Source organism: Diadema antillarum, unplaced genomic scaffold (genome assembly GCF_040938485.1).
Source record: "Diadema antillarum isolate AM-2024a unplaced genomic scaffold, OU_Dant_1.0 scf00000144, whole genome shotgun sequence".
Lineage (NCBI taxonomy): Eukaryota > Metazoa > Echinodermata > Echinoidea > Diadematoida > Diadematidae > Diadema > Diadema antillarum.
This window is the reverse complement of record NW_027271033.1, coordinates 215,873-241,487: the sequence shown is the minus strand read 5'-3', so window position 1 is coordinate 241,487 and position 25,615 is coordinate 215,873. Positions and strand designations below refer to the sequence as shown.

The 25,615-nt window shown below is 38.4% G+C and overlaps 1 protein-coding gene across 1 annotated transcript in view; it reads right to left on the bottom strand.

The window, feature by feature from the left end:
* The window catches only part of LOC139721486 (adenosine 3'-phospho 5'-phosphosulfate transporter 2-like), a 60,873-nt gene that overhangs the window by 11,879 nt on the left and 23,379 nt on the right, over nucleotides 1-25,615 (bottom strand). The window contains exons 2-5 of the mRNA XM_071632802.1: nucleotides 5,430-5,885; nucleotides 2,772-2,893; nucleotides 1,689-1,843; nucleotides 989-1,096 (exon numbers count right to left, since the gene is read on the bottom strand). Coding sequence (XP_071488903.1) covers nucleotides 989-1,096; nucleotides 1,689-1,843; nucleotides 2,772-2,893; nucleotides 5,430-5,840 — 796 coding nt within the window. The 5' untranslated portion in view covers nucleotides 5,841-5,885. The remainder of the gene's footprint in view (nucleotides 1-988; nucleotides 1,097-1,688; nucleotides 1,844-2,771; nucleotides 2,894-5,429; nucleotides 5,886-25,615) is intronic.

The window sequence follows — 25,615 nt, the reverse complement described above, 5'->3', positions numbered from 1 at the left end:
ACTAGCGCGAAAATGACAGCACTCGAATATTTCTGCTTGCCATATGTCCCATTAGTTGATGTCTTGATTCCGCGGAATTAAAAACATGTGAAAATCTTCTTACCCCACCGAGCACGAAAAATCATTCGCGCAAAAATATCCACTTTTACAGTATCAAAGATGAAAGATGCAACGTTGGAGGAGCATACATTCCCACATACATAGGCATTATAATGCAAATAAAAACTGGCATAGGATAGGAGGAAACATACAAAATGATCCATCAAAAGGCTTTGAATGCTATTGAGAAGTCCTTCAACTTCATCATATAATCTATTTCTTCCAAAATTGGCATTTTTAACCATCAGAGACACAACAAATTGTCCACTATAATGTGATCATGTTTGTTCAGTAGGTGGTTCCTATGTTTGATTAACCCACACACTGTCCCTGGGGTGACAAGACCTACACCTAAAAATCATTAGTTTTCAGAAAAGCAATTATGTGTTCATTTTTTTTTGTTGTAACTTTTGCAACATTTTCACAAAATGACATCGATGTTGATGTCAAATAATGTAGATACATTGTTTGGATTATATTTTAAGACCATAACATTTCATAAAAACCTTAAATTAGTTTTTTGACATTCTCAATTTTGAGTCAAGAGATTTTTGAATGTGTATTATGCTAATTGAGATAATTCGTCGCTGAGGTGACCAGACCTTGTACAATGTATTTGCAATTTTGGTGAAAATGACTTTCTTGGATTAATGGTCAAATAATGCGTTAAGTGATGTCCTGTCCAAATCCCAACTGTATTACTCCAAAAATGAAGCCACCAAAGCCTGTCAAAGGAAGGGCTATCCCATTCGCAACTGTGCTTTAGCCGCCATGTTTTTTGGCTCTCCTGAACATTTGACACTTTGTAGATACGAGGTCTTGTCGCCCCAGCGACAATATGAGGTCTTGCCATCCCATGGATGGTAGCATGTATACTTGCATTTCTTACCTGTTCTATCAAACTTGGGAGACACTGTGATATCAGCTAATGTGAAGAAGATAAGGCCAATACTCATGCAGAGTGCAGCAGCAGCGTCAACAATGCCATATGGTTTACCTATATATATTATGATTACAATGTAACATGACATTCATTGACTTATCAGAAAATCATAGCAATTTTGTCATCTTCTAGCCTCACAAAATGTGTAAACTTAGCAATGCCCTACATGAGTGAAGAAGTCAACATAATATATACATATCTGTACACGCACACATACATGTATACCGGTTTATGCAAAGTTGCACACAGTGTGTTGTGATAGCAGTAACTCATTCAACTTCAATTTCGTCAAAATTTTAAGCACATATTTTTAACATATCATGGATTTTGCTTCTTCATTTCTTCATCAAAAAAAAAAAACCAAACAAAGATAAAAACTTACAGTTGTATGACTTGCCCATCTCATCAGGATTCACAGTCCATTTCCATATTTACTTTAAAATAATAATAACATGTTCCTTTCTTTAATTTACTTAGGTTTAGTACTGCTCTTCAAAAGAGCCCTTGTTACTCCAGCATTGCTACTGAAAGTACCTACTGATACACATACTTCTTAATAGGAATAGAATGTCTCTCATAAACAGTCTAGAGCTTTTGCACTATATTACAATAAATACATCTCATCAAAGCAAACACAAGATATTACCTTGTATGAGCACACCTCCGATCATTACTGGGATGAGTTTACAGCACTTGAAGATGACTTGAGTGGGGTAGTTCAGGTACCCTAAAGATGCATTTGACATTCCCATAGTCATCACTGTCAGAATGGATAGTACAGCGTATGTCTTCATTGGAATTCTATCAGGGGAAAGAAGATAACATCAAAACTAGAATTTTCCACATTTTTATGTCAGTCATAGATCTTACAACTCTTCTACATGTCAATTGATCCCATGAAATATTCACAGAGATGACACATTTTATATATACGTATATACAACAAGCACAAATATATATATTTTTTTCATCCAACTGATTCTTAGACAGTTGGCATGAAACTACATTATAAAATAAAACATAACAAATGCCATTTCAAAGTAGCACGTCTACTGAAGACATAGCATGGAACATAAGTTCAATATCCAAAAGAAAAGTCAAATGATGTGTAAAATTTTGGTTGGATGTTGGGATTTATTTAACAACCATCTTGTGTGTTATATGTCAAAGCTGTGTTCATGATGAATGTCTTGTGATTTGCGATTATATTTTTGTTTTTATGTCTTTTATGTTTGTATGTGTTATGTGTGAAAATAAAAGAAGAAATTTCCAAATAGACAAGAAAGATGAAATTGAAAATAAACTTCACTTCTACATAAAAACAAAATTGGTTTGATAGTTTCAAGTTACTGTAACTGGCCTGTTGTATAAAATTGTCATGTGAGTAATTATCCTCCCTTACTTTTTTTCTTCCCTTGTCCTTTCTCATTGCAATTGAGCAATTCTGAGCACATAATAAAAAAATCAATCTTGTTTAAATGTTTAACCAATAGAAAACAACATAATATAGATGTGCTCACAGGAATGTACAATGAAAGTAAAGATTAATTACAAGGACAACGGTGGATACAAAGAGGCCATTATGAGGACTGTGTTCACATGAACACACATGAACACACATTTGTATGTAAGAAAGCATGTGTAGCAACACCCCACCCTAGATTCTCAAACATCTTGACTATTGCCAAGCACCTGTTATTTTCTTCCAAGTATAGTAGTGTACTGGTACCTTCGAACTGTGTCTGTTTGAACCTTTGTTGCTAAGAGACCAAAAATTGTGTAGCATCCAAACTGGGTCAACGTCAGGTACCAGCCATAGGCCTTGAACTCCTGAAAGCTGAAAATTAATTCCTGCAGAATGAAAATAAGAATTGTTTGAAAGTTGAAACAAACAAAAAAAGTGTGCTACAGTTTACTCAAATAAAGAGGAAGGCATTCTCTTACAGTGTATAAAGTTAAATTTAAAGTAATACAGTATTGGAGGAGGCCAAATTTTGTCATGCCATCTTTTGCCAGCACTGAGTTTCAAAAACTGTCATCTCAAGTCTGTTTCTCTCCATCATTACAGTACATCATATTTTAATCTCCAAATACAGCATAGAGAAAATCTTACTTAAAATCTTAACTTATTTCTCTCTTATTGAGTGCCTGAGTACAGCATTCACTATGTGCCATTGATGTAGTGACCTATCTGAGGCAAAGAGGGACAAGAGTGAATCACATACTGTTTTAAATCTTAATGTGGAAGGGAAAAGGAGAGAATCAGAAATACAGAAACAAAACTAACAAATATTTAACCAATACAAAATGCAAACATGTATGACTATTTTTAAAAGTTTCTACGGACTCTGCTGATCAGATTCCCAGGGGACAGATTCCCAGGGGAAGAGCATTTCAGAGGTATGGAGCTGCATAAATCCAAACTTTTCCTCCAAGAAATTAATACTTCTCCAAGATATCGATAACTTTTTTTCAGGAGACTTCTCCCTTTGCTATGACAACCATGTTCATTTTAATCTGATCAGTTCTGCTACTTTTTTTACTTTTCCTTTAATGTTTACAACAATGGGAAAGCTTCCAGCCCTCAACAATAGAGAAAAGGTAAAATAAAAGGTCACAGCCAGTTTACAATGTACAAGTGTATAATCTATGTTTATTACAGATCATCCAGTACCACAGTAAAACTGTATATACACTTATGAATTTGGTTGACTTGGACAAATTGTGCTATAACATTCCCCAGACAAATAGTGCCATGATAATCCCTAAAGGGCCATGGAAATCTTCCCACTCCTCCAAAACATATTCAGTGCTATTCTTTGTGTACTACCTGAGGCATTCTACAGGCTGAGGCTTTTGTGTGACATATACTGTGCGTACATGTATGTACATACTTGTTTATCAAGCGAACAGAAGTGTATCATGGGGGAGTGGCCCAAAACCCCAGTAAGTACGCATGCATGCATCTACAGTTTTTCGAAGATTGAGAAAGCGTTTCAATAGGAAAATACAAAACAAGTAAACACTTCTCTAAACCGGTCACTTCATAACATGAATAACATTATTTGCTTGGGTGAGTAGCATCAATAGCAGGAAAAATGAGAACAAGAAGACCCTGAAATCTCGGAAGGACTGAATACTAGGTTGTAACACAAAGTACACGTAAACATACAAAGCCATATTCTTTCATTATCTCATTATTATTATTATTACTATCACTGTTGCAAATTTTCCTGAGCTGACAAGTATCTTGGGAAATCAATGGCTCGCAAATAATTGCCTTGTATAAGATAAATGCCATGGAATGAAATGCAAGGGTGGGAAAAGGGATACTGTATAAGCTGTTACTTTTTCGTACATATATCGTTACGAATTTGAAGGCCACACACATCTTTGCAAGATGTTTTTGCAATTTGACATTGAGGCTATCCCAAGTGCACTAGTGTCTGTCTGTTTGTTAAAGGTCCTGTTTACCTTTGGGAGCAGTGATTTAAAAGATGTTCAATTTATCATATTTGATGCATATGAGTAGGTCAGCTGTATCACAAAACATCCTATCGTATAAAATTTTCGCAATGAAGCCTGAAATATAAGGAGATATCACTGTTTTTCCCAACTGTAGACGGTTTAGTCCGTAAACATTTTTATTATAACTGTTGTTCACAGTTTGTACATTTAACAATACTAAATATCAATAACACTGATTCAAATTTTTACATTTGTTGTTTCTATCCCGAACTCACATTTTAGAACTATTTTGAAGCACTGATGCTGGGTTTTTGTTTCATCTGCAAATGGTAAATTATGCCTTTAAATTTGTAATCCAACAGTGATATGTGAAATTCACAAAAATTAAACCCTCAAGAAAATAACAGCTTTCACATCAGTCTTTATTTCTCATTCCATCAATATGGTTCTGAAGCACAAATTCAGTCACTTGAGGAATTGTTCTTCCAAGTCTCAATTCGCAGATTAAAATCCTCATAACATATATGTATGGTTCACTTAGTACTAGTTCCACAATTTTAGTCATTTCCTACAATCTCATACGGTCATCAATCTACTTGAAATTTGAACTAAATCTCCCTCAGTATTTTTTAAAATAGATAAAAAGAGACATAAACAGATAAGCAAATCACGTTTTTATATTTCCTAACCTACTAGCTTGCTAGCAGTATGATGGCTCTCAACAAATAGAATTCTGATGTCTCCTCTCTGTCAGTGTCTCTATTCTCAAAGACAAAACTCTCTCTCTTTCATCCCATCCACATCCAAATTTCATTCTAGCCAATAGTTTTTTTCACAGCTTTTGGCATGCATGATTTTAATCTCAATGTAACTACGAGAACTACACACTGCTATCTTTCTCCTTATTTTCTCTCTTTACCTGGCAATATCCATAGATGATAAAGAAGAAGAAGATGGCACTCATGAGGAAAAAGAATTGTAAACTCGTTGGCCACTGTGACACTGGTAAGCCCATCACATAGAAGACATCAGAGTGACTGTCAATAGTCTTGCCATCACGGTCATGCTCCTTGGTCCCATTGGGGATCCCAATACTGATCCTGTGATCGTCCTTCCCCACTGGAGTGGAGCCCCTGACAGGGGCCTGCTGATAGGATGGGTGCCCCTTAGGCTGCTCCATAAGGTAGGCTGCTGCTTCTCGGTACTTGGGGCTGTTAGTGAGCTTGCCTCCTGTCCAGCCACTGTGGGTATGACGAGCAGTGCTTGTTGTGGTTCCAACTAACAGGCCCCCAGAGGTTCCTGAGGAGTACAACCTTTGTTGGCTTGCCATGGATGAGTGCAGACGACTCACCTGCCTAGTCTTTACTTGCAGACTCTAATAAGAATTTAGAAAAGAGACAGATAGCAGTCAGGTATGGTGCTAGTTCATAACTTCGAAAGGTTACAAAGTGCTGTACAAGTCAATCACTATATATGCAGTTCAAATTAAGAAATCCTGCTTTTATATTTATATGAGTATACTTACATCACATTTAACTGGTTATCAACCACTTTTCTCACAAATGTAATGTGACAAATAGTTGGTGTACTGCACTTGACTTCCAAGTTTGCTGTTTAAACATGAACACTTCCACTATTTTGCACCATTTTTTGTGAGTTAATTTTTGTTTTTGTAATTAAGGAATTAAGGATGGAATCACTATCTGCAGAAATAAGTTATATTCCAATCCATTCACCAAGTACAATCTCATTTCATTCTATAGCTTTATACCTAGTTTATAATAAAATGCAATTTTCAGGATATATATATGTAGTCCATCATATTTACAATTTCATGATTTGTTCTGATTATCAAAAAAAAAAAGATGCAAATTTGTAGAAATATCAAAATGAGCCCTGGAGTTTATAGCATCTTAATGCTAAATAAAAATTACATGATTTGTACATTTGACATTCAAAATTTACAAGCAACAGTATAAGTTTTCCTATTGATCATAGAATTGCATACGGAAATATGAACTATGGAAATATAAGGAATGTTGGCATAATATATACATATATTTATGACAAATCTTAATGTATAGATCTGTACATGAATTGAGTTATAGTTAACTTACTGTATGAGAACTTACTCTCAAAGTGATCAAAGACCAAATGTTCCATAACTCATGGGGGAATGCACAAAAAACAACAAACAAACAAACAAACAAACACAAAAACATAAACACAATTTCAACATGAAAGTTTGCAGGTAGAAACTAGATTTTTTTTTTTTTCGTATTGAACTACAAGCCGTTCATATCAACTTGAACAGTATTTTTCTGGTTCTAGGTAACAGGCCAAATTTTTTCACAACAACAATATTTCTATTAAAATCAAATGTCGCCATCGTTTGCAAGTTTATTCTTCTCCAATCAAGCAAGGAGATGATGTTGAACAAATCTTATTTCATAATTCATTAAGGGTGAAAGTCTCTGAAATGTCCTGTGTAATGTACGACATGTTGATTAGCTTGGATTTGCCCATCTAAAAGACAAAGCTCTGTATTGCTACATACTTAGCACATATCCATTTCCACATTAGTACATTTACTTCCAAACTTTCAGCATCAAATTTGCTTAATGTTGAGACATTTGCTGCCTCCCATATTTTCAAGATCATTATACTATATGCTACAAAACTCAAAACCCTTCAACTGATAGTACCAGCCAAGAAATAGTTTCGAATTCAAAGAAAACGAGACAAAGTCCTCTACTCTATTTCAGCATGATGGATTGTTAAAACTTTCCATGTATTTTGGCTTGTGCTGAGCAGTATCAAGTAAAAAAGAAGAAAAAAGGAGAAATAATACCCTACAGCACTTGATCGGAAATATTTGTAGTACTGTAAAAGTGGCTTCATTCGCGGTGGTTTTATTTTCGCGCTTTTCACGCTTTGGGGTTGAACCGCGAATTTAACATCATGCGAAAATGTTTTGAACTCGTCGGTTGTTACAACGCTTTATCACCGACCGCGAATTTAAACACACTAGAAAAAGTCGGCACCGATGGAAACCGCGAAAGTTTCTGTACGCGAAAGAAACCACTTTTACAGTATTCAACGCTGCACACTGGCACTGGTCTGATGGTCCAGGACCAGTAAATCACTGTCAGACCAGTAACTTTTTCAGGAATAAACCAGTAAAAGATGAAAAACTGGGTACCTACAGGTTCACTGGTCAGACAGACAGGACGGACCAAAAGAAAAAATGGGTTGGTGTGCAGTCCTGTGTTATTTATGATATTTATTTGACAAAGATTTGTCACTGTTTCTTTCCTGAGCCTTTCATTTATAACATTGAGTTTTTAATCACAAATGTGAACGATAGATTTAACACAAATCTCTCTTTTCTATCTGAAGTATAAATTTGATATGTTGATTTCACTCTGATCTGATAAGAAAGGATTTTGCATTAATATTTAAACTAAATATGGCATTTCTTTACTGGCCTGAAGAGAGATGGCAAATACATCATAAGGGTAGTTCCAGCCCTGGAAAGTAAAAATCATTGTTCATGGGGTTTGCTGGCTTTCTTTTATCATTTGCCAATATCCTTCAACCTTCACCTGCCAACTTTGGGCCTGGAGGCAAAATCTTGAACCAAGGTACCTAACACAGCCTAACATGACACACCTTTCAATATAAGACAGATCAATCGAGATTCAGGGAACAATACACATAGGATTTAGACGCTAAAAGTATGGTACATTGAACTCTGTGAAAACCCTCTTCATGATGCAATTTGAAAATAATTTCACCTGTCAAAAACACTAGGTACATTCACACACACATAAAATTAATATTTTTCGAAAATCAACTTTTGCTGCAGCACGATGCAAAAAAAAGTTTACTTCTAGTGTGTGGACACAAAGAAATTGTGAACTCTTGTGATGCACATGGCTATGCTAAAAGTAGTCCAGCTTAATTCTTTCATCTCTCACAATAATTGCACCACTCAGTGTGTAAAGAGTGCACAAAGAAACAATCAATTTTTCTTATCCCATAATGCAACTCTCCATACTAAGTTGACACACTCCCGATTCCTTGTGTGACACTTGGATCCCTATATAGGCATATGTGTAGACTGGAATTCAAAGCCCTTCATTAGTAGCTGAGTGATTTTTTTTTTCATTTATTTATTTATTTATTTATTTATTTATTTATTTATTTATTTATTTATTTATTTATTTTTGCTTAAACAAAATGGTAACAAATTAAACTGATTCACGCACCACCGGGATGCTAAAACTGATAACTCTCATGTAAAAATGCAGCTGCTGCTCTTCTTCAACTTATCTTACAGACAGAGAGACAGAGAGACAGAGAGACAGACACACAGACACACAGACCCACACACACACACACATACAAGAAGATCTAATCTTAATCACTGAAGGCAACAAAAATAGCAACATATCTCAGCATAGCTTTTGCTACATTGTACTGCCATATTCTTAGTTCCTTGTCCCAACCTTATGGTAAACATAGATGTAGACCATTTAATTAGTGCCAATTCCTAAGACTGAATTGGCACTACGTGTCTGAAGATTTGGATTTAGCGCCGCAGCTAGACTCCGCCCATAGCAACGAGGGAGTAATCTCATTGGTCAGTGCGTGCCATCCTGGTTATTGATTGGTCATGCGTAGACCACTGGCGCTAAGCTTGAGTGGACATTGCGGACGTTGCTAGGAGCGTACCTTCTATTGTCAAACGATGAAAACTGTCTTGCTTCCCCTTGATCATGATAGCGTCGGAAGGAAAACTTTGAAGGCGGTTTTCTGGAAACGCTGATTTCTTAAACCACTCGACATGCGCTAATAAAATCATCCATATCTCCACAACCGAGCACTTTATGAGTCATGTTATATATGACATTAAAGTGGAAGAGCAAGGAATAATGTCATGTCATTTTCAGAAAATTGTCCTCCCCGACTTTCGGATCCTTTTGTTGCAGCGGGTCACATATGTCTACAATATTGCATAAAAAGATATCTATCATATAAAGTGTGGAAGACCCTCTGTGGTATACTGTAGTACATACGTATGTACCGTCTGTACATATCTTTAACATCTTCACCTCTATCTGACATTGTTTCCTCATACTTTCTCCAATCTAAGGTAATTCAACTACATATGTACATTGCTACTTTCTAAAAAGTTTCTTGACATTAACAGGTTTCTCATTTGATTATTTCACTGAGATACAGCACTGTATAGTTGATGTTTATCTTAGAAATCATTTCACTACCGATACATCTTTGTTATATATTTCTGTTCTCAAAAAATGAAATGTCACATAGAGATGAGGGATTACATATGAATTTAAAAATACATGATTGCATATTAAAAACAAGTATCCTAAAAGCTGATATTCTTCAAAATATATGACTTCTAGAAGCACGTCCATGGGCTAGATTACATTCTAAATTATTTGGCCTTCATATAGTAACACAGTGCCATCATGATCTAAACCCTAGCTGTGCTTCCCTCGCTGATTGGCACACACACTGCTTCCTGTGGTGACTGCCACAGATACATTGAATTATTCGTCAATGAACAGAGAAATGGACTGTAACTGATCCCCCTAATCACAATTGAGATACCATAGCCTCAATTCTAGACCGAGGCAAATTCCTACACCTGAGTAGGCTGGCTAATCTGCAAGTTTTGATGGATCAATGAATGATGATAAAAGAAGAAAGAAAGAAAAAAAAAAAGGTTTGGCAGGTTAAGATTTAGTGTCTTGGCATAAAGATTTATAGCCAATGCAATCTCTGCATTGTATTACTGCATTAATGATATTCTGTACGGAGCTTTGGTGGTGAACTGAAATTCCTTTCCTTCTTATTGCTTTTTTTAAATTCATTAATTCATTAATTCATTCATCAATATTCATTCATTCATTCATTCATTCATTCATTCATTTATGTTTGCTTGTCAAACCATCATCAAAGAATGCAATCATTACAAAAACTTGCTAAATTTGTCACAGAGGTATGCACCTAAAATCATCTCACCAAGAATGTTAGAAACCTAAAGTTAGGTCTCAACCAAAACTATACAATCCCTTTGAGGAGTCATTTCTTCAGAATTCTTTGTAAGCTATGGATAATTCTATATTTGCACATCCTGTTGCATGGCCTGCAACATTTGTTCAATTTCTCTGTGGAGACAAGTAGCATATTTCTTCTGGTAAATATAGTCATTAAATCATTCTTGCTGACTTTGATGATTTTGCAACTCATTTTTAATACAATGGGGAGAAAGTGCCTATTGTACACTTGAGAAAAACACTGTACATGTGTTTTCAAAAAGGTTCAGTACCGGACACCATGGGAACAAATACAATACAGTGACATAGAATATTCCATTTCTGAAAACTATCCTTGTCACAAGAAAAATTACTTTACAAGTGAAATTAATCAAATCATTCTCACAGTCTATATTATGCCAATGGCCTACAAATAAATGTATCTATCCTTGTGTTTGGAATTCATGCACATTTGCAATTTCTGTATTTCTTATGGTTATCACATAAGGGAAGTTATACAAGTGGCAATACAATGCAAACCAGATTATGAGGTGACTTTTCACAGGCACAAGCAGGATGGCATTTTGGATGTGACCATGATGTGATGTGGTATGTGTGACCATGGTCTGAGGTTCTCCATCATTTTCTGTGTTTGCTATTTGATTGTGATCTTTTATTTGTTTTTTAGTTTTCAGTCACTTTTTCATTTTGAGTAAACATTCCTTCAGAAACAATATGAAAACAATCACAGTGCTCTTGACTTGTGAATTGTCATAATGCAAAGATATGACCAAGGATCCTGATTTACAACAGATTATTCACAACTTTGTCACTTTCACTGAAATGTACAGGGACCCCAATCTCACAATCTGCATTAAACAAAATGTTCAAATCACTTTGAATTTTCACAAAGATCTGCTACAAGGAATCATCAAACACATGGAAACACATGATGACTTCATGCAGCATAGAAAACAAACAGCCTTGCAGATTATAGATTGTGGGTGTACTGTGAATTGCATTCATCTCAAGTTGTTGGACATTACATTGCACAGAAAGATTTTGAAAGAAGGTCTACCAAAGAAACAAGAGAAACCTCAAAGACGGTCCTTTAGGGCACAACACTCCAATTCCAACTGTTTGTACACATTGCTGTGGATATTTTGCTAGTTGGGTAAAATCTCAGCACTTTCAAGGCTTAAAACACACAAGAGTAGCAAATTACCATGCACCCTTTAAGGTCTTCATGCATGCTATCTTAAAGGCAAACAAACCATTTCTTAAGCAACCATTCCGCTTAATGCAAATGATGGCTCCAGTGCAAACTGCGCAACAGTATTTGATTGAATTCCTCCCTTTCTCCCTTTCTAACCATAACAACAGTACACAGGGTTTAAAAAGAACAGTATGACGTCTGTGATGAAAAACACTGTGTCATGGAAACTAAGCCCAGGATACCACCATGTCTTTTGGAACATGGTCATATAAAAAAACAAAAACAGCTTTTCTAAGGATGCTTACTGTTGCTAGTTACATGCTGTGACTATGACTGACAGACTTTCTTTGACAGACTTTAAAGAGGGTATAATCTGGGCACCTACATATATGTAGATGCCTTTAGTTGAAATATACACAATACATACCAAATTTAAAGGACAAGTTTGCCTCAATAAAGGTGTGAGTTGAGTGAAATGAATGCATCAATATTAGAACACAACATCAATGAAAGTTTGAGGAAAATCAGAAAATCCATTCACAAGTTATGAACTTTTGATGTTTCAGTACTGTTAACACTGGATGAGCAGACTACAGCAGTTTGTGATGTCATATGTGAAGAACAATATAAACAAAAAAGGAATTCCACAAAATTTCGTGTTTTTTTTTTCATAAAAAGTACACATTCCCCTGACTTATTACTGGTGAATATTATGGTAATATTATCACCACTGTCTTCTGAAAGAGGCAAGTCAATTGCTCTCTCATTATGTGAGAAAAATTCTAATATGTTGAATGTTCTTTTTACTTTCTTCATTATATCCTTCCTTGCATGTGACATCACAAACTGCAGCAGTCTTCCCATTCAGTGACAACAGTACTGAAGCTCACAAATTATATCATAACTTTGGATGGCTCGTCTGATTTTCCTCAAACTTCCTCTGATGTGTTATACTAATATTGCTTCATTCTTGGCTTGAACTTGTCCATTGAATCAGTCCTGAAATGAAGGCAAATCAACTGGTACCCTCAGTTAAGGAGGATGCATCTGCTTCTCACTCAATCTCAGTGTATGTGCCATGAGTACACTGTACATGGCTCTTCACTTTAATACATTTTGATGAAGTCACCTGCAGGGCTGCCAACTCTCACACATTGACCGTGGGACTCACGCATTTTTACCAAATCTCACGCACAGATCCAAAAAAAAAAAAAAAAAAATCATGGACGTTTCGATACACCAGTTCGTGCAAAACCCCATCCAGCATCTATCTTCAATGCAGTCGTATTCATTTTCCTCAGTATCGATATCATATACTGTATTTAAATTTTAGGCTGGTTCACCGCGCAATCAAAGACCAACCAATTTGTTTGGCGGTCATAATTATGGTCGTATCTGAGAAACGTGTGCTCTATCGCGCTCCAAGTCCGACCATCGTCCCAACCAGCGAATGTTGTGCTGCGTACATGATACTTTTACGCGGCCGGCTGGCCAGCAAAGGCTAAAAACTGAAAAGTGCTGTGATGTGCAAGCATTGCACCATGCATATCGCATGCACGCACGTTTGGCTTTGCCTATTTGCATTTCAGAGAGACAACCGGTACTCTGGAAATGTGTAGCTAGTCAGCAATGTCTTTTTTATTTCTATGCAAATTTAACTTTCCGAATACTGACTAACCATGGATAACTTGTAAATGGCTAACAGAGGTTTACAGTGCTCATCCGTTAATCGGGAACCGCTTTAGCGGGAACCCCGCTTATGTGCAACAAAATTTGATGTAACAAAATTTCACATGCTATTTCCCCTGCTTTATCGGAACCACGAACCACTTTATCGAGACAAATCTGGCTGAACACTTCCATTTTCCGTGTATTAATGTCTAAAAATAATAAATAAATCCTCAGAAAAAATTGCAGGGATTTAATTTCCTTACCGGAAGGATTATTTTTTCACTAGTTCCTGATAGATTATGCCTACTGAGCAGCAGAGGCGGTCTTATCGAGCGTAATCTCATCGTGTGTCGTCAGCTTCTATTCACGCACTTACACTGTAATTGAGTCCACTAATCTCACCAGCCAGCCAGCTAACACACGTAGCTGAGAGACTAAACTCTCTTCCCGCTTAGTCTCCTGCATGCTGCATATCATGCTCTCACCACCTCATGTGTGACTGTGTGTGTGCCACACCAACACATGCCACACATACGCACTGTGTGAAACTTCAGCTTTGAGATTGCACACAGAGTCGTCCACTGTATGCAGGTCTGCTTCTTATCACCCCTTTCCCAGGGCCCCCATCAAAGACGCTTAACTAATAAGACACGAAAGTGCGCGCTAATCCTGTACAAAACAAATGGACAGCGCGCGGTCCTCAAGCGTATTACGCACATCACCTGAGACGCGCTGTCTTGACACTTGATAAACAACAGCAGTGGCTTCAGGGACAGCGCGTCTCAGGTGATGTGTGTCTTTGCCTGAGACGCGCTGTCTTTGAAGATGTTGTTGTTTATCAAGTGTCTTCGATTGTGAGATCATGTTGTTGCCAAATTTTTACCTCCACAAAATAATCCTTATTACTTTAAAATCTCGTTCTTCAAAATAATCCCCTTAATCGAAAAAAACTACGACTATGAGTTTTTTAATCTTTTTAAAATAATAAAGATACCGCTACCTTTGAAAATGAATATTGTTCCTAGGTGGACTGAGTTTGTACTTAGCTCTCTTTTGTATCGTCATGTAGGGTAGCCATTTTGTGTCCATTTTTATTGCGTGCCTTCGTATCTTGTAATCTCTACTATCTTTGGCCCCCATCCTTGCAATCTACAAGCACGCATATTACAAGCAAATTCCTTTCAACCACCCACCAGCCTGGCAAGGTGGCTGGCATGCTTGTTGGGTGTCAGACTGTCAGTTTCCCTCTATCTACCATCAGGTTTTTGTTTTTTTTTTATTCTTCACCTTATGAGACACATGCATGGTTGCTAGCAAGTGGTTTGTTGTTTAATCATTAAGGGGGTATCTCACTGAGCGGCAAACGTTTGCGAACGTAGCGAATTTGGGAATTCGCCAGGGTTCGTAAACGGTTGCAAATGGTTCGTTAACATTCGCAAGAAAGTTCGCAAACGGTTTTTATTGTCGCAAAGAAATTTTGAACATGTTCAAAATTTCTTTGCGAACCTTTGCGAATTTGTATTTTCGCTAACAGTTGCAAACATTCGCAAACATTCGCAAAACACTCGTAAGAATTCGCAAACGGTCGTAATACGGTGTCGCTAACATTTTTATATGATTCGCCACTGCTAGCGAACAAGTAACCACATGGTTCCTATATAAAAGCTTCTGAAACAGACAAGGTTCCACTCTAAGAAAGTTCTTGAAGCTCTTGACATCTCCATAATGATTGCAATTGCTTCAAAAGCTTTTCATATTGACTAAAGTCTGTCCTCTGCAACAGGCACTCTCTGACTCTCTTTCTTTTCTTCTTCCTTTCTTGTTTTTCTTTATTTTATTTCTCTTATGCTGCACAATTCTCTAAAAAAGAAAGAGTGAAAATGTTCGCTCTTGAAGGAGTGAATTACAGAAAAGAGTGAGTTTTGAGTGAAATTGGAGTGAATTTTGAGAGAAAATATCTATTTTCACTCATTTTGGAGTGACCTCAGGGATCACTCGAAAATCTTGGAGTGATCCCTGAGGTCACTCCAAAATGAGTGAAAATGAACATTTTCACTCCAAAATCACTCTAATTTCACTTGAAACGCACTCTTTTCTGTTATTCACTTCTTCAAGAGTGAACATTTTCACTCTTTCTTTTTTAGAGAGAATAGCTGTAGCAGCAGCCTGACAAAGCAGCTATTCAAGGATAGCAACACCTTGAGCCTCTTCTTGGCAGAAATTTATTTCCATATCCTGGAAATCCATCTTGAATGGTTGTCACAAGAGATCTGAATTCAGTGGAAGGTTTTATGTCGTTTTATGGGTCTTACTATACACAATCGCCTGGTACTTTTCTAGGTCCAAGAACATTCGCAAAACTGTCGCTAACATTTGCAAAATTGTCGCTAACATTTGCAAAATTGTCGCTAACATTTGCTGACATTCGCTAATAGTCGCCACCTGTGTTCGCAAACACTTTCGCAAACATTCTCTAAAGTGTTGCTAATTGTCGCTAAACATCGCTAACTGTCGCTAATGGCAGAAGCGAACCTTGACTTTTCGCAAACGTTTGCAAACGTTCGCCGCTCAGTGAGATACCAGCTTAAGTGTTTTTTTTTTTTTTTTCCTGTCATTCATGGGATCGGGCCAGGGCGAGGGATATCAAAAGAAGGAAGTCTGCTCAGGCCAAGTTGTCTCTTGCACTATGCTATCAAACTGTCATTATGCGACCACTAACCATTTTCTTTTTTTCGGAAGTCCCAAAGTCGGGTTGCATCTTATACATTATACGCGGGTGCATCTAAACACGGAACTTAATGTTATGTATTTTCAACTCTGAAATAGGTATTTGACTCTGTGGTTATCGTCGGTTAGACAACTGCGCATGGTTTAATGTAATGCCCACATACTTGGCTTCATGTTGAGTGGTTTGCATGGGCCAATACTGGCCATCGCTTAAGTGGGTGCACCGCTTAAACGGGAGAATAATGTGTCTCCCGACCCCTCCTGATTAAGCGGTGAGCACTGTATCACCAATTTTAACCATGTTCATTTTAAGTATACTGAAAAAAGTCACTTTAGTATGCACCAAATGGCCCCAATTTAAGATATAAAATGTAAAAGCTCCCTACTGTGGGAAGGGGGACACCCCCCTCCAACACCCTCCACCCCTCAGTCGCTCCGCAGCCAGTGGCCCAGTTTCATCAGCTGACAAGCAGAAAAGAAAAGTTTTTTGGTGCAAAAATTAAGGGGGGCACGCACCCCCTTTCATTTTGTTTTTTATTTTCTTAATTTTTCCAAAAAATTAAAGGGTGCTAACAGTTTTTCATTGAATTCCTCCCTTTCTCCCTTTCTAACCATAACAACAGTACACAGGGTGTAAAAAGAACAGTATGACCTCTGTGATGAAACACACTGTGTCATGGAAAGTAATCCCAGGATACAACTGTCAGTCAATGTTGGCAGCCCTGCATCTGATCTTGACCACCAGATGAGGACTGACCTGTGACCCTCTCTAAACAGTCCTATATTATAATCGGCTAAGGATCGCCCCAATGCCTTCCAGTGCTTTATTTTGCGCGGCTATCTCCTCTGAAGCCGCCGGCTCCGGGCCCCCGAGACCGGTGCCGTCGGCAGCGGGAGGGTCTCTTCTATTTCCCGTTCGGGTTTCGTCCGCGCTCCTCCTCCGTGTCGACGTCGAGAGCGGTACAATAAACAAAGAAAAACAAAAGACAAACAACAACATACAGCGTTTGCGCGCGCGTTTGCCCGCTGGACTCCCGCTTCAGTGGCGAAAGCTCTATCATCGTTCTTGGACAAACACACATGCACACGATGTATACGGGTTATATATAGCTCGTGCCAGCTCGCAGACCTGGGTCGCACACACAGAACTGTACAATCTGTGGTAGCACAGTGGGCATTCTCGCTCGCCCAGGCCAGCTGATCATTCGTGGAGACATGATACACGCATTATGGGTACCGGGTACGGGCAATAAATCACAGAGAGATATGTGTATGCATTGAGCCTGTCGCTGCGTTGCATTGCGTATCATGATGCGTTCTCGGTACACGGGAAGCTACGAATGCCGTATTTTATTTCCCAAACTGCAGGATCCTCTCAGCTACGTCATTCAGTTTACTCTCAAGTCAGGTATGTACTCAGACCGTTTACTGCAGTGATGTCGACGGCTAAATATCCACTCAAATTTTGTCCTTGCCGATCGTGCCTTTCCATATCAGATTACAGGCCTGTGTATGTACTGGTATATTGACGATGGTTACACGAAACACACTAGCTACGTGCACGTGATACAGGTTTTCATATACACGGCTCGTGTCATACAAGGGCATTACGTACAGTTCGCCATTGGCGTGCCCAAATGAAAACAGCGAATGCTGTTATTTTATTGTATTTTGCACAACTACAGGATACTATGCAGCTCAGGTACGTCATTTAGTTTGCTCTCACGTCGGGTGTCATTGTAGTCAGACTGTTTAGGACGGCTAAATATCCACTTAAATTTTTATCCTTGCGATCATGCCCTTCCATCTCAGATTACATGCGCGGCTGTCCATTCCTTTACTCAAGTATTGCATAGGTGCTGTAAACATGAATATTCATAAGACAAGTGCGGACGTAGGGGAAACCTCGCTTTGCCGACCACCTATTTTTTAATTAAGTTACAAGTGGAAATTAAATGGGTGGTTCTATAGTCCGTCAAACCAAGTTTTGGTGATAAAAATAAAAAAGAAGGAGCAAATAAAGACAAAAATATTCTTCTTTTCCCCATAACATAGGAAAAGAAATTTTAAAGAAAAAATACAAGCCCCTGAGACCCATGGATACCCACCGATGCCTACTTATTAAACCTATAATGACTACATGTATAAAAAAGTATAGAAAAGTAGAAATTACGCGGTGCGTAATATATGTCCCCGCCGGAAGTAGCATTTAGTAGCAAAATGTACAATATAGGTAAAAAGATCAAGGTCAAAGGTCAAAGAAGTCAAAGGTCAAAATTCTATGTAGAAGTTTTGAAACCCTCACCTAGTGCCATCACATAAAGCAAACGGAATTGAAATTGGGTTGGAAATAGCGAAGGAGTAGCATTTTGAAGCCAATGTACAATATAGGTAAAAAATCAAGGTCAAAGGTCAAAGAAGTCAAAGGTCAAAATTCTGTGTAGAAGTTTTAAAGCCCTCACCTAGTGCCATCACATAAAGCAAATGGAATCGAAATCGGGTTAGAAATGGCGAAGGAGTAGCATTTGATAGCAAAATGTACAATACAGGTCAAAAATCAAGGTCAGAGGTCAAAGAAGTCAAAGGTCAAAATTCTGTGTACAAGTTTTGAAGCCCTCACCTAGTGCCATCACTTAAAGCAAACGGAATTGAAATCGGGTTGCAAATGGCGAAGGAGTAGCATTTTGTAGCAAAATGTACAATATAGGTCAAAAATCAAGGTCAAAGGTCACAACTGAAATTCTGTGTAGAAGTTTCAAAGCTCCCAGGTAGTGCTATCATATAAAGCAAACAGAATCAAAATCGGGTTAGAAATGGCGAAGGAGTAGCATTTTGAACATTTTGATCACACACGGACGCACAGACGGACGGACAGACAGACAGACAGACGGACGGACACACAGACACACACACGTACGGAGCCCGTTTTATAGTCCCCTGCTCGAACTCGTTCGGCGGGGACAATTATCATCTCCCCTCCAAAAATAATATTTATTAAATGATTATACAATCATAGTATTCATATAATAGGCCCTAATGATAATAATGAAAATGTACAGTCTGAAGCAGATAAACGGGCGAGGATATGCAAACATATTGTCGTTGTGTGGGCTTTTTTTTAAATGACGTGGTATAATGAATATTATTCATGACATACGCCACTTTTCAGCTTTTTCATGAAGAGAAAAAATGTGTGTGCGTTGGGGCCAGATAGGGCTCATGTATTGTTTTTTTTTTTCAACGGGCGTCGAGACTGAGGGCGAATGGCATGGGGAAGGGGGAGATATGCAGGGCAAAATGTCAATGGCACCCCCCCCCCTCCCCCGTGCTTCGACGGGAAGAATCTTTGGGCAAAGAAGACAATCCTCGAATTTCCACGGGTGCTGCTAAGTTGATCTGTGATAACAGCAAGCGGGGCGATTTAAAATTCCCATTCCATGGACCGGCTCCTCAGCTCAGGTGTTAGGAGGGGATGGCCATGGGTAGAAGAGGGTGCAAAAGAAGAAAGGAGAAAAAAGTAAAGTTCTTTCTTTTTGACTACTAAAAACGCGGCGAAAATAATATGAATGAATAAAAAAAAATATGATGCCCTCAGACCCGTGGATTTCCACGGGTGCTGCTAGTTTAGGAAATATTTTCCCATTTATTTCTAGCAATTACACCAAATGACATTATCATGCACTCATACCTAGTGTAGGACTATATGGCCAGATAATGGCATCATTGCTCAATTTCTGGTGACCTTGAACCTTGACCTTTGATCTTCACCCCTGTCATTTAATTGTTGATTTACTTGTACTTCTTACCAGATAATATCATCAATGGACATTTCTAGTTGAAATTAGTGGCTATGACTAAAGGTCACTGTACTTTGATCTATCTAACTACAACAATCTTATCAGCAAATCCTTTTTTTTTTCTTAAAGATGGTGATGAGATGTGAGATCGATGGATGGACCATGAGTTACCATAAATGGACAGATACCACTTGTAAACATGAACAGATTTGAACTCCCCTGTACCAGTAAGGATGATGCTTGAAAGTACTGGGCCAACTAATGTACTCTGCAATACACTTACAGATCACCTATATCATTGCAATTTTTTGACACTTGTACTGGCTAAAATAGCCATAAATTTGTTACCAGGTATGTTGCTTTGAAGGGCTTGCACCACAGGTGAAGCGCATACTATAGCATCTAATGCAGTATTTACAGTGTATCTGCACCCAAAAACTTATTTTTGAGAGGTGTGAGAGCATGTCTTATGGACCCTGGAGAACATTATATCTCATCACAAAAAATGCCCAAAATTGTTAAATATTAATTTTAATAAAGCAGCACACACTATTGCGCGCTGCATTAGTCACCAAAAATGAAAATAGTGGCCGAGCGTTGACCTTTTGTGTGTGCACGTTTTCTTCGTTTGCCTCCGTCTGCACATAGTATATCAAATACCGTCTATCGGTATCGCCTGGGTGGACACGCGTACACGTACGTGTGTCTTTCCAATGCCCAGATAGCGCGACATGACTAACGTTAGCAAATGTACTGAACTACTTGTTAGACAGCATTGTAGCAGCGGAGCCCGGCCTGGCCAGCCCTCCCGCGAGGAGCTTAGCGTTTGGCGATCACGGTGATCACGACTCGATCAACTCTTGGTTTACGTTAAAGATGCCTATTATCTGCGTTGCACCACTTTGCCGGAACACCGGCTTGTAAACCCGAATGCAAGGTTGTGTTAAGAACGAGCCAGCTGACTTTCGACAGCCATTCCGCCTTTACACATCATCGACATTGGACTGTACAGAACATCATCATCAGAACACCAGAATCAGGCTGAATTTGCATGCTATTCCCTCAGTTTTCATCAAGCCCGTCTGTCTTGTGAGTAGACTCAACAGTAAGTTACTGAGGTATGGGCAGCCGTAACCAAAGATCGTACGATCTTTGCCGTAACTCATAATGAAGTAAAATTGGCACTGTCACTGGAAAGTGATGGTCACTAGAATGGTTACTAGAGTAGTCAGAAACACTAACTGTCACTAACCCGTGAAGATCTAACGTTTAATAGGTCTAACTCTAAGATGTATACTCTGTTGTGTGGTCTAGAGGTCTAGTAGATCTAGTACCTGGTACTTAATTAAGTAACAGGGTTAGGCCTAGGTACTTGACCTATCAATGATTAGATCTAGGTGTCTAACGTTAGACCCCTATAACGTTAGCCCAACCAGACGCTGCGCAACAGCGACTGGGCTGTGTGTAGACTCTAACAATGTTCAGACGTCTAACCACAGTAAGTGAGGTGCCCGCACCTCGCCAGGGTCTCGAATACAAGCGCACTGAATCAAAATTTATGCCCGGGACTGTGTTCAGTATCGTATTTTCCATCGTCGGAGCATCTTGCAATCTTATTTCGAGAGTGCACAGTTACTACGGCACGGGACTACAGCTTCGGGAGTCTGTGCATAGACGCTGGGCTGGTCCACTGCATGCATGCTATATATGCCACACGGTTGCACCGGCCTCTCACACGCTGGTTCTCTCTCGAGCTGGATATGCATCCGCCGCATGAGTAGATGCTGCCGCGGCTGGCCTGGTGGCCCGGCGCGGCGGCATGGCGCAGCAGCATCAACCTACATTGTACCTGCGTACCGTACGTGAACATTGGAGTGCGTTTGTGTGTTTTGAGAGCACTAGTATCATAGTGCACTGATCAGACAAAAAATTATCGAACTACGCAATCGAATGCAGACGATAACGCCAGGCGACTTACTCTTAGATCAAGGCGCATGTAATTTTTGGCATTTTAGAGATTGCTCTATTTCTCTTAATATATTGCTATATCTCTGTATGTGAGTAACTTTGCACTCTTATATTTGGTAGTGATATAACCAGTACAACACACCCTTGTACAATGTCTGAAAAATAAATTTCAGGGTGCACATACACTTTAATTCATCATTGCCATGGTTAATTCAATTTAATTTAATTCAATATTACTGTCCATTTCTGGAAGTTTGTTTTGTTTACATGCATTCACATTACTATATACTGGTAGTGTGTACAGTTGTACATAGAATGCATCACACAAAACACAGGTATAACATAGAAATATAGACATGATAGACATACAAAAGATATACAACAATATGATATCAATATCAAATATAGAGATACATGACATTGGAGGAAATATCAATCTGTATACATGAATGAGTCAACATCATGTTGGGTGCGGTGTGCATACACGTGTATGGTATACATTAATGTGAGTAACTGTGTTACAAATTGATAATGCCTAGATTTAGAGTTGTAAGAGATATGAGTAAGTGTATTTTAAATGTCTAAATGAGTGATTGTATAAAAGCTATATTGTATAAAAGTTAATGTTACACATCATTTTCATCATGCCCCATATGTACAATTTCAAACATCTTTCCAATCATAGTTTGGATCTACTGCACAGCATGGCACTAGTCACCTGTTTGTCTGCCTGTCTGCCTCTCTACCTCTCTCTCTCTTTATAATGTCTGTTTAGAGATTAAGATGCAAGGCACTGCTGAGCAGATTTAATGGCTTCTGTTTGTGACAGGCTGCCACAACTGGAGCAGAGCCACTTCATTCCATTCTTGATTATCTTTTTCTCTTCAGCGTGTTTCTTCTGATGAGGAAATACACACTCCACTGGCAAGTGGGAGAGAAGGCAGTGAATGTAAACCTTTTTGTAAGCTCTTCGCAGTACTGAGATATCTTGCAAATTCCATCCTGGGTATCTTTTACCACCTTTGAGTGTTTGGTTATTTGACAACAGGGAGATTTACGATGAAGGGTATTATGGGATTGTCAATGACAGCTGAACGGTTTCTTGCACCAGCATTTACTCAGCTCAGAATGATGCCTAATGGGCATCTCATCAGCCTGGAGACTAGTTGGCAATCTGGGGGACATTTCATGAAAGTGTTCTGTCACATATTCTCATCATGTTTGTGTACACCATCAATCGAAAACTGCAAGGTGATTGTACATCTATGTATAGAAGAGCACAGACACAATCACTTGCAGAATATGATACACATTCGAGCAAGCTTTGTCAATCAACAATCATGATCCTGCTTTGCAAGATATCACTTGTGAATTTCAAAACTTGGAGAGAAAAGCGCAGGTTTTTGCACTTTCTGAAGTTAACCAGGCTTCTCTCAAAACAATCCATTAAGCCTGTTTTTTTTTTTTTTTAAGTTTTGTGCAGTTTATCTGGTACATAGCCTGGAATGTCCCTTTTCAACCTATGTATTTTTGTTCTTTGATAACAACCAAGAGAAGATGCCAGTTGAAGTTTAAAATCATAATAGTCGCCTTATCAAGTATCAAAATTACTTGGCTCTCAGAACTCTACATTAGTTGGCTAAGACGCAGGTTAGAATGAAGATAGAATATCATTACATAACAGAATGATGCACCACAAGTCTTAACAAACAGAGAGAAGTAAGCAAAACAAGGAGAGCGCCACACCACGTTGCTCTATCATCAGTGTAATAAGAGCCTTGAAAAACTCCTCTGTTCCTGCACAACAGATGGAGCTCTTCAAATAATTAGATAGGTAAATGTAATGCACAGGGAGAAGCACAAAGGGCTTTCTACGTTGTAACATTCTATACAGTCTGACCTGGCATTTATCTGGCCATCACTTATCCCGATCTCACTATTATCCAGACATGAGCTGGCTTACAAGTTTCTTAATAATTCCATGCATTTTTCGGTGCCAATCTCAAATATACTTCATATTCCTGTACTTGTGGGTAAAACTTTATTAAAAATATGTATGGTACTAAATTTGTGCACATAATAAAGTTCAGTTATACAGTCAACCTTGTCTAAGTCCAATCTACATGTACTGTATTTGGACTGAAGAAATAGCCCCTTCCACTTTGAGAATACTAGACTCATGAGTGATTAAAATCAATAGAACATAATATAGAATTGAGAAGTTAAAAGGACCTTCTACTTACTGAGTAGTTGATTACTGTATACGCCACATATTTCGCGAGTCTAAATTTTCGCGAACTGGGAATTCCTGCCAATTCGCGAGTGGTTTAATTCGAATCATAGAGTCTTACAGTACTGAACGGAGGTACACTCATATGTCACATCCACATCGGGATCAGAGACAATATTTTCGTGTGTCTTTAATTTCGCGAATAGCACCTGACTCGGGAAATATGCGAAAATAAAAACCTCGCAAAATATTTTGCGTATACAGTATTCGAAATGCAAGGTCAACTTTTGACTGTATTTACTCCGAGAGACATATAATAAGCATTCGATGTCACACTAGCAATTATCAGGTTACAAAGCATTCAAAACATCAATCTTATTCTATCAATCACTCAAACACAATGAAAATGGATAATCACTGACATTTGATTAGTAAACTTGGGCACTAAATCATCTGCATTATGAACCATGACAATATACAAATGACGCACAGGTCTGAGTGCGTCAGTCGGAATTGTGTGCATAAGGTAACTATGGAATGCTCAACCTACGAGGCGAAGCCGAGTGGGTTTAGGCTAAATTCCATAGCTACTCCATGCACACCATATTCCGCCTGATGCACGAAAAAGACATTTGTGTCACCTGTGTTATAGAATGGGTGTTTTCTTGCCAAAAACCTATTTTTCTATTATGTTACCTGATGACAAATTTACTGAATACATTTCCTTTTCACTTGCCATAGACGAGAGCCCTAAAATCATGCATCAGTTTTACTGGATGCATGGTTTTTCTTCAGAACCATGCATCCAGTAAAAACTGATCAATGCATGATTTTTTTAGCCAATAGGTGTCTCGTACTGAGTGCGCGAACGCTTGCTTAGTGCGCAACCTTTGTTACAAGTGCGCATACTCTTGCTACAAGTGCGCGATAACATGTTAACCACTGTGACTCAGCGTGCGGCCAGTACAAAATCAACACATAGCTGTTAACTAATGAGATCGCAGGATTCTCGCTACCCATTCTATAATACAATTTGTACCATGCACATAATTGTTTTTTTGTTGATTGTAACAATACATGTGTATACATTGCACCCCTAGCGTAGCATGCTAGAAAATGCTGTGAATAGTTGCAGCATCTTTCTGTGTGTTTTTTTTTGACCAAATCACTTTTAATTTACAACAGATGTTCACCAGACTTGACATGGCTGGATACTGAGATTGGACTGTAAAATTAACTTAAACTGGTGCGTTGAAAATAATCCTCAGCTTTTAAAATATTTTTCCAATCCTTTCCTTCATATAATACTTCATAGTTAATCACAGCCAGGAAATAAACACCTGACCCTCAGACTTACTTGTACACTGTACTTAAAATCAATCAAACTACATTCATCTAAACAAACAGAGGTACTTAAATCTTCTC